This window comes from Artibeus jamaicensis, unplaced genomic scaffold, assembly GCF_021234435.1.
Source record: "Artibeus jamaicensis isolate MK-2021 breed Jamaican fruit bat unplaced genomic scaffold, CSHL_Jam_final contig_886, whole genome shotgun sequence".
Taxonomy (NCBI): domain Eukaryota; kingdom Metazoa; phylum Chordata; class Mammalia; order Chiroptera; family Phyllostomidae; genus Artibeus; species Artibeus jamaicensis.
Genome location: NW_026522002.1, coordinates 71400 through 81071, shown reverse-complemented (window position 1 = coordinate 81071; position 9672 = coordinate 71400). Strand labels below are relative to the sequence as shown.

The 9672-nt window shown below is 64.4% G+C and overlaps 1 protein-coding gene across 1 annotated transcript; it reads right to left on the bottom strand.

The window, feature by feature from the left end:
* Positions 1 to 110: 110 nt before the first annotated feature.
* Positions 111 to 6554, bottom strand: NACAD (NAC alpha domain containing). Its single transcript, XM_037150266.2, has 8 exons — positions 6440 to 6554; positions 1870 to 5043; positions 1665 to 1771; positions 1523 to 1594; positions 1111 to 1257; positions 890 to 1033; positions 691 to 813; positions 111 to 598 (listed from the first exon to the last, which is right to left on the bottom strand). Exons 1-8 carry the CDS (start codon positions 6504 to 6506, stop codon positions 584 to 586), a joined length of 3849 nt encoding a protein of 1282 aa, XP_037006161.2. The 5' UTR covers positions 6507 to 6554; the 3' UTR covers positions 111 to 583.
* Between the last annotated feature and the right edge of the window lie 3118 nt (positions 6555 to 9672).

Below are 9672 nucleotides of genomic sequence, written 5' to 3'. Positions count from 1 at the left end.
AGGGCAGGCCCCCTGCACAGGGAGCCAGACCCTCCAGGGATGGTCAGGAGCCTTGTCTTCCTCTCTGGGGCCCCACCCCCTCGTGGCTTCCTGCTCTGCAGATCCTCCACACCGTGCTGTCCTGGGACACTGGTCACCTGGTCCTAGGACATGAAACCCTTTTCTGCAGGTCCCTGGGTTTGGGAGGAGGAAGGTGTGGGAAGGACGGGACCCCCTATAGCTGGGCCCCTGAACCACTGGCCCTGAGCAAGGCTGCCTCCCTGCAGCCTCTGTAGCCCAGTGCCGGGGAGCTCTCCCAGAGCTAGTCCTCGGGTCTGCGGCTGGGCCACCGCGAGGTGACGGGTCTGCTTGCAGTCCCCACGCAAGCTGGGCACCTCCGGAGTGCGGAAGTGGGTCACCTTGGGAGGTCCCCCCATAGGACATGAGGAAGGACTGCCATCCTTGGGTGTCACGTGGCTCCCACACCCCGTTGAGCGAGAGGCCACACTTGGGGAGCAGTTGCGGCAGGAGCAGAGGTGAAGGGAACCCCCATTCACTGGGCAGCAGAGCTGGGGTCGGGGTGGAGCCGCGTGCCGGCCAGTGGCTACATGGTCAGCTCCTGCAGGACATGGGGAAAGGGGGCCAGGCTCAGGGGTGACCTGGCAGAGTCACAGCAGAGTGTGGGCGGGTCGAGGAAGGCTGGCTGCTCACCATGATGGCGTTGACAATGTCGCTCTGGTTGTCCCGCAGGGCCCGCACGGCCTTGGCCCTGGACACGTTGGCCTGGGCCATCACCAGCTCAATGTCCCGCAGCTCCAGGCCTGCCTCATCCACCTGGGGGGGTGGCAGGAGGTGCTGGGGCTGCCCCTCTCCGTCTGAGTCCCCACCTCCTACCTCCAAGGGGCCTCACCTCCTCCTCCTCGCCCTCCTCCTCCTCACATTCCGGCCTCACCCGTGGCCCCGGCACTGACTCGGGGACCAGGGCAGAGGGCTCTGTGGGCACCTTGAACTTCTCGGCGGCAGCTCTGTGCACTTGCTGGGACAGGTCCTCGATCTATAGCACGGGCAGCTGTCAGCGAGCCTGCCCTGACCACCCTGCCTGCGCCCGTGCCCACGCCCCCCACCTCCAACCTTGGCCTCCCCGAAGACCACGTAGGTATCTGATGCTGGGCTCTTGAAGACGTCGGGCTTGGCGATGACAAAGAGGATGTTCTTGGACTTCTGGATGGTGATCCTGGTGACACCCTGGATCTGCCTCAGGCCCAGCTTGGACATGGCCTGGGGGCACGGCAGGCTCAGACCTGGGCGCGGCCCGAGGGCTGTGCTGGAGTTGGGGCGGGCTGGCCTGGGGAGCTGGCATGCTGCGGGCCGGGGTCCCCACGGGTAGAACAGCATGGGGACTCAAGCTGATGGAGCCCAGCTGTTTCGCGAGGGTGTTTCGTCACCACATTTCCCTAAGGACCATGGGTGGGAAGGGTCCCAGTCCTAAGGGTAGCTTGCCAGGCCAGCCCGGCCCTCCCGAGGGAGCAGGGTCCCAGCCCACCTTCCTGGCTTTCTTCTCGCTGCGGCTCTGCTTGGCTTTGGCCGAGGTCTCCTCGCTGCTGCTGGCTGGGGCCTGGGGAAGGGCAGGGCTAAGCACCGAGGGTGGGTGTGGGCCCCCCTCGCACCCTCCCCCCAGCGGGCACCTGGGCCGAGCACTGCACAGCCTGAGGTCCTGAGGGCTCCTGCTCCTCCAGCTCGGCCGACGACTCCCCGTGGCTGTCCGAGGGCTGTCCGGGAACCCGGGAAGACTCTGCGGATAGGGTGTGTGAGGATGGCCCTTTCCCCTGGAGCCAGGCCCTCTGCCATCCCGCCACCTCCTGTCCCTCGGCTCCTCGGTCTGGCCCTCACCTTCCTCCAGACTGTCCTGGTCGTCCTGCTGCTCAGTGACCGGGGACCCTTGAGGGCTGGCCGGGCTCCGGGGCCTAGAGCCAGGAGGCACTTGGCAGGGGGGTGGGATCCACGAGACCAGGTCTTTGGCATGGGTGCCCCCTGCGGGGGCAGCCGAGGGGCTGAGGAGGGTGGTGTTGGGTGAGAGACTGACCCTCGGCCCAGCCCCCATGGGCTTCCTGGTTCCTGAGAAGGCAGACACTGCCAGTGGAGCTCCTGCCTGGGGTGGCAGGAGGTCCGGGGAGCCAGGGGGCTTCTGGTCCTCAACTGAGCCTTCCTGGGGACCCTGGCAAGGGCAGGGGACAGGGCGTGCTGCTGAGGGAGGGGCCACCCCCATGAGTCCTCTGGGCATGGAGGGCTCAGGGTTCCGGAGCCTGTCCTGGGGCTGTGATGGGGAGGGACCCGGGGCTCCAGGGGCCACATGGGCCTGCTCGTCCCTGCCCGGGCTCAGCTCTGGCCATGGGGAGGGCGGTGCAGGTGTGGGTGCGGGCTCCTCGGGACAGCCTCTGCCCAGCCTGGGCACAGCCCTTGATGGAGACTCTGAGGCCGCAGCCGGCTTCAGCCTGGGCCCCAGGGTGACCCCTCCATTCCCTGCGTGGCTCTGGGGGTGCACCACACCAACCTGGGGGCAGGGGCCCCGGGGCATCGGCTCAAGGCTGCCAGCCCCCTGTTTCTCCACTCCAGGGGCCTCCCGTGAGGGTGAGTGGGGCTCAGCCCCCTGGCCAACAGGCAGTGGGGCATCGTGACGGGCTTCTCCGCTGGGTGCCAGTAGGCCTTCAGCTACTTCTGTCCCACTGGAGGTAGGCCCAGGGGGGTCCAGGGTCTCTTTGGGGGAGTCCAAGGATTCTGTGAGGAGAAATGAAGGTTCTGGGATCTCCAGGGTGACCTTGGGGCAACCTGAATTCTCCTTGTGGAGGTCCAGGTGGTCCAGGACCTCCATAGGGCACTGTGGGGGGGCTTGGATCTCCAAGGTTGGACTGGGGAGGTCTGGGGTCTTTGCAGAGGGCTCAGAGGTATCCAGAATCTCCATGGTAGGGCTGGGGAAGTCTGGGGTGTCAAGGGTCTCCATGGGGGGATGTGAGGGGTCCTGGGTATCCACAGCAGGCTCAGGGGTATCCAGGGCCTCCTTGGCTAGTTCAGGCATATCCAGGGCCTTTGAAGCAAGTTCAGGGGTGTCCTGGGCCTTTGAAGCAAGTTTAGGGGTGCCCTGTGCCTTCAAGGTGAGTTCAGGGGTGTCCTGGGCCTTTGAAGCAAGTTCAGGGGTTCCCTGGACCTTCAAGGTGAGTTCAGGGGTGTCCTGGGCCTTCAAAGCAAGTTCAGGGGTGTCCTGGGCCTTTGAAGCAAGTTCAGGGGTTCCCTGGACCTTCAAGGTGAGTTCAGGGGTATCCTGGGACTTTGAAGCGAGTTCGGGGGTGTCTGGGGCCTCCGTAGTAGTCTTGGGGGAGCACACATCTCCACATGGAGCCCAGTACATCCCGATGTCTCCATCTGGCTTTGAATGACCCTTTTGGGTCTGGCCCGAGGCCCGGGGCTCTGGGTCTCCAGTGTGGCCTGTATCTTTCTTGAGGTCTGGCTTCAGTCCACAGGTTTTGCCTCCTTCCCACTGGGCCCTGGTGGCCGGGGACTGGGTCCCTGAGTCACAGCCCATATCTGTCTGCAGGGTGTGAGGGCCGGCTGCATCCCGAAGGGGCACGCGTGTGGCTGCAGGGACAGTGTCCTCAGGTGGGGTGTGGCCCTCTCCTTCAGGTGAGGGCTCCTGGCCAGCATCCTCCTTCAGGTCCTGCAGAGCCTCTGGGCTGGGCATCCTGCTTGCCTCTGCTCTCGGGGCCCAGCGCTCAGTCCTGGGCTCAGGCCCTGAGGCAGCGCCCTCTCTCCCCTGCTGGAGCTGAGGTGTGGCTGCGGGCACGGGCTGTGCTCCAGTGGCGGAGCCTGCCACTTGACCCAGGGCCTGAGCTGCCACCCTGGGGAGACCGGCAGGGGCTCCCTGGCCTGACTCTGGGCCTGGCGGGGCAGCGAGCTCTGCGTGGGGCTCGCTGCTGTACAGCTGCTCATCCTCCACCCCTGTGTAAGAAGCCGAGTCGGGGTCTGAGGAGGCGGCCGAGGCATCATCCCGGAAGGCGAAGGCCTCGTCCACGCCCTCAGTGATGGAGAGGTCGGACAGGGACTGCAGGGAGGAGGTGAAGCTGCTGATGTCCTCGTCCTCGCCAGCCCAGTCCCTGCCTGGGGCTGCGGCCTCCTGCTCCTGCCCGGGCGGCAGCGGCGTCACCTCCACGGCCTCCACTTGGAAGATCAGACTGCCCCGGAATGGCAGGAGGGCGGCGGGGACCATTGGGTCATCGGCCAGGAAATCCAGCTCCAGGAAGTGGGCCTCCTGGCCGCAGGAAGAGCTGCTGGCCGTGGAGAGGCTGGACTCAGGAGACAGTGGCCCTGGGGACCCCACTGGGGGTAGCGCCCACTCGTGGGCCTCAGACTCTGGTGGAGAGAAGCCCCAATCTGAGGCCACATCCAGCCCTTCAGAGGGAGCCAGCAGGCTGAGGGAGCAGGACGCGGATGAGGCCCAGCTGTCCCCATCTGCGGTGACGTAGGAGCCAGAGGGTGAGGTGGGTGGTGATTCCCCTGAGGCCTCAGGCTCAGCCTGGGTACCCTCCACATCCTGGTGGGGCCTGGGGCTGGGAAGCAGGGCAGGGGCCTCGCTGGGGGTGGAGGGAGGTGTAAAGTAGGACTCAGGGTCAGGCACAGGGAAAGGCACAGGGGGGTCGCCCTGAGGACATGTGGTGGGTGGGCTCCAGCTCCCAGGCCGCTGCTCTTGGTCCCTGAGCTCTGGCAGGGCCACCCAGGGCACCGGGCACGTCTCCTCGCCCATTACAATCCGTGGCTCCAGGGTGGCTGGGAGAGGCCCTTTGGGGGGCTGGACCTCAGGGGGCCCTAAGCTAGGGCCGCCCTCCATGGGGACTGCCCAGGATGAGGGTGCCTGGCCGGGCCCTACATCCCAGCTGGCTCCCTCGGGTGGAGGCCGGGCACCTGGCTTGCTGGGCAGGAATGCAAGGGCCAGGGCGTTGGGTCCGGGGGTCAGGGCACATTGCGCCAGCTGGTCCCCTCTTGGGCTGGTGGCCTCAGCTGCATCGAAAGACAGATCTGTGGAGAGACAAGTGAGAGGCAAGCTGGCACCTGCTCTAAGAGGCCACTGCGCCCGGCTGGCTGGGGGCTGAGACCAGGTGGGGCCCGGGGAGGGGATGTCATCAGAAGAGGGTGAGCAGGCAAAGGCCATTGCTGTGTCTGGGGAAGAATTCCCTGGTTCTGAGCTCAGCGAGCAGCATGGGGTTGGGGTGAGTGGGGAGTGGCTGGGGCTCAGCCGGGCACCCCAGTGGTGCTGTGAGTTGCTCAGTGCCGGTGACATGCCATCTCCCGTGACACTGGCTGCTTGTACAGAACCCGCCACCTTGCTGGGCTTTGCAGGAAAGGCCCCCTTGTGGCCTCCTGGGTCAGAGGGCCCTAGGGCGAGGGGCCTGCACTTTACTCAGCTCTGGAACATTCCACCCCAGGTATGTGCTTCCTGGGCCTCAGCCTTCTGTCTGCAAATAGGAGCATCTGCCCAGATTCGAGGTGAAGCTTTCAGGGCGCCTGTCTACCATAGCAGAGCCCCCACCTTTGGGTCCCACTGCTGAGGTGCTGGGTGGCCAGGGGGTCCTGAGGGGGCAGTCCCTGGGGTCTGCTGGAGTGTGACAGACACCCCATACCTGAGGCAGGTGTGGATTTGTGGGGAAGATGGGGCCCTGGGCACTGAGCCTGGCGTGGAACCCCTGCCCCTCCCCCGCCCCTTGGACCCCAGTGCCCCAGGGCAGGGGGAAGGCAGAGTTGGGCCAAGGTTGAAGTAGAGAAGAAGCCTGGAAGTCAAAGGTTTTAGTGACTCATTCAAGGTCATCAAACAGTCTGAGCAGAGCCAGCCCTAGCCCCTGGGCCTGGGGACCCAGCCCTGCCCCCTCTCCTGGAGCTGAGGGAGCCTGGCCTCTGACAGCTCGGGTCCCACCCACAGCAAGGTGCCCTTGGCCCTGGGAATCGCACAGGGCTGCCCTGCCGGGTCTTCCCAGGCCAGGCAGACAGCCGCGGCTCCAGGGTGGCGGGAGGCCCGCAGCTCCCAGCTGCACTCCGTGGGGCCTCTGACCTCCCTCCTCTCACACCCGCAGCACCCTTTTGGCTTCCCAGATGTCAGCCCCCTTCCTGAACCCCCTCTGGGACCAGGGCCGGTCCTAGCGGCCCTCAGGCATCTGCGGGACAAGTGTCCTCAGGGCCCTGGGTGCCGCTGGGAACTTGCCACTCCTGGTTCAGGTCCCGACCTGCCCAGGCCCGCAGCTGCGCGCAGACAATGGGGTGCCCCGAGTCCGAAGCGCTCGGTCCAGCCGGTCACTCCAGCTCTTTACCACAGTCCCAGGGCGGCTGAGCAGCGGTCAGCATTCAGGTGCTGGGGAGGGAAGGGGACTGGGATGGACAGAGCGTGGGGGAGATGCACGCAGCGGAGAGCGCGGGGCCTCACCTTTTCGGGGCCCTGGGCCTCCTGCCTCTGGCAGCAGCCGCTCTGCGCGGGCTGCTTCCCCGGGCATGGCCTCGCCGGCTGTCCTTCTGTCCGGTCCCGTCTGTGAGTCCCTCCCGTGGAGCTCACGCCGCGGCCACCGCCCCTTGCCCGGGAGGGAGGGGGGTGGTCAGTGGGTGACGTCAGCGCCGCCCCGCCCTGAGTGAGTGTGCGCGCCGCTGGGCGCTGCGGGTTCCTCCCTCCCCGCGCCCTCCTCCCGCGGGCGGAGCAAAAGCCCCGCTTTTCCCTGGAGTCTCCCGCCCTCCCAGCGGGAGAGGGGTTCGGCTGGCCGAAGCTGGGCCGCCCGTGTGGCATCACCCCTCAGCTGGGGCAGGAAGAGGCAGGTGTCGCCAGACCTCAGGGTGCGGGGGTAGAGGTGGTTGGAGGCTCTGGGAGCTGGGGTGCTTCACGTGAGGCGACGTAGCCCCCTCCTCATCCCCGCCCCGGCGCCCCCCCCATTCCCCCTTTGTGGCCCCCACCTGCCCGGGTCAGCATCCCCTCCCAGCCTGATGCCTCCATCCAAGAAGTGAGCTGGACCCGCGCATTCTGATTGGCGGGTGCTAGCAGGTTGGTCTCCATGGCAACCTCCTCCCGGCTCCCTGGCAACCAGAGCCAGAGAAGAAGATGGTTCCCGGAGCTCTGCTGCCCCACCTCCCCACCCTTCAGCTCTCTGCCTGGAACCCGGAGAAACCCTCCCTCCTCCTCCCGCCCCAGCCCTGCTAGAACCCTGGCCCCACCCCCAGAGCGCAAGCCCACCCTCCCAAGGAGCCGTTCCAGTGCCAGGCTCTGGGAGACACTGTCACTGCCCCGGCTGGGCGGGGAGTGGATGGAAGTCAGAGTGGCTGTTGTTGGCAGAAGGGTGTGTCCTCCACCCAGTCCTCTGCTGGTCCCGCCTCGGAGCCCCCAAAGAGTCCCCCCCGAAACTGCTCTGTAGACAAAGATTCTAAAGCAGGAAGTCAACAGCCCTGACATGGGAGGCTGGTGATGGAGCAAAGGCCCTGGGGGCTCGCATCTGGCTCAGCCCTGAGGGCTCAGACCACCTGGGAGATGGGATCTCGGATGGGCCCGCCTCCTCCCCCTGGGCCGCTGTGTGTGTGAGGCAGGGAGGCCCCCCGGGGTTACGGTGACCACTAGTGAGATTGTGGGGAAGGGTCTCGTTAGTTAGACAGTTGCAGTGGCTGAGAAGGGACCTGGAGCCAGAAGCATCCAGCAATGGCCTTTTATTGGAAGTGGGGCACAGCAATCAGGGGCTGGATACAGACGGCAGCCCCAAGGGAGAGGGGAGAAGGGCCTGTGAGGTGTGGGGCAGAATGGGGCGGGGGTCACCCTTCAGATCTGCCCCATCCTTCCCAGGGGTCTGATCAGGGAGGGCTGGTTCTATGCAAAGCCGGAGGGGAGGGCCAGTGAGGGCTCAACCGGCTCCAACAGGATGCCTCAGTCTGGGCTGATACAGGGACCTCGTGGTTGGAGGCCTGGCCCAGGCCGTGCCTGTCTTTGTTCCAGCCCAGGCGGTGGGCCAGGCACATGCTAACAGTTCTCGCCATAAGCTCTCCAGTCCCTTCATTTGTTAGGATTTACATCGTCCTTATGGCAGCTGGCACCCCCCCACCCTGGCCTGGCCTGTGTCGTGGTCGGGCTGGCCCAGAAAACAGCGAGCAGACAATTAGAGCAGGCGGGAGGAGGCAGGCCCCTCCCTACTGTACTGGGGGGCAGACCCAGAGACCAGGGCCATCGGAGGGTGCCCTGTCCCCTTCCAGGGGCGTCTGGTCACAAACCCCTTCCCGGCCTCTCAGCTGTGCAGGCTCAGCCTGTGGGAAGCACAGGTCAGTGGTGGGGAGGTGGGGGCAGGTCAGTGATGGGGAGGGGCTCCTCTAGCTGGCCAGGTGGCAAGCCCGGGTGTGGCTGTCCTGTCCTGTCCTTGAAGAAGCTGCAAAGGGGCTGCAGGACACTCACATGGTGCCCCAGGAGACGGTGGGAGGGGGTGGTTCTCCCCGAGTTGACTGGCTATCACCTTGTGGAAGCTACTGTCAGGAGTCGGGAGGGGCCCCAGGCAGCAGCAGCCCCATCTGTGGCCTGGGTGAGGCCTGCTCTCAGGAGCCCAGGTGTAGGGAACGCCGCCTCTTAGGGTGGCCCCTGACAGGTGGCCTGCTTTCCACTGGGAGGCCTGCAGCTGCCTCAGCTCTGCACTGACCCTGTCACCCATTGCTGAGGTGGCAAACACTCGAGTTTCCTCAGCATCACGAAGTCTCAGCACCCACCCACGCCCTTGCCGTGGCCACCCCACCTCGCCTGGCAGGAGGTGCCCTGTGGCTGGGCTGTCCTGGTCAGAGGCCATGTCCACCACTATCCAAAATGGCTGTCACCCCTGAGGAGGCTCCATGGGTGAGTCTTTCCCTTCAAAGTCCACAATCAAGCTTTGTTTAAAGCCCCGATGTCATGTTCACTTGTGTCTGTCAAGCTCAGATTGCATGACATGGGCACAGGGCCTGTCCCTGAGGGACTTGAGGGACTGACTGTCTAGGACAGACACCTTGACTCATTCGGAGGCCACACGGACAGCCAGACTCCAGGCCAAGGCGGAGCACAGGGCACAGACCCCAGAGCGAGGAGTTCCCAGAACATGGGAGTTTTTCTGTCCTGCTGGGAGTGGGTGCGTATGTTCAGTGCCTGGGGGATCTGGGCCCCAAGTGAGAGACCTGAACGTGGACGACCGTTTGCCGGATTCTTCAGTGAAACCATCGGGGCCTGGGGATTTCTTTGGGGGAGTTTTTAAATTATGGATTTTTAAAACAATTCTAAAGTTATTAAAATTATCCATTTCATATTGGATGAGTTATGTACTAATAGTTTGTGTTTGTTGAGTTTCTTTCTCTCTTTGCTGACTTCTCCCTCCTTGGTCCGTCACCAGTCATAGAGAGACAGTGTTAAGTCTCCAGCTGTCACTGTGGATTGTCTGTTTCCTTCAATTCTACCAGGTTTTGCTTCATGTATTTTTCAGTCTGTTTGGTGTGTACACAGTTTGGAAAGTGTCTTCCTGGTGAATTGATCCTTTATCAAAACATAATGTCCCTACCCTGGCTGGTGTGGCTCTGTGGATTGAATGGCAGTGGCTGGCAAACCAAACGGTTGGTAGTTTGATTCCCAGTCAGGGCACATGACTGTGTTGCAATCAAGGTCTCCAGTAGGGGGTGCCTCCA

Coding starts and splice junctions, on each gene's coding strand:
- NACAD (XM_037150266.2), bottom strand. CDS start 6,506: ATGCCCGGGGAAGCAGCCCGCGCAGAGCGGCTGCTGCCAGAGGCAGGA. Junction 5,044..6,439: donor AGGCCCAGGGCCCCGAAAAG/GTGAGGCCCCGC, acceptor GTCTCTCCACAG/ATCTGTCTTTCGATGCAGCT. Junction 1,772..1,869: donor CCAGGACAGTCTGGAGGAAG/GTGAGGGCCAGA, acceptor CCCTATCCGCAG/AGTCTTCCCGGGTTCCCGGA.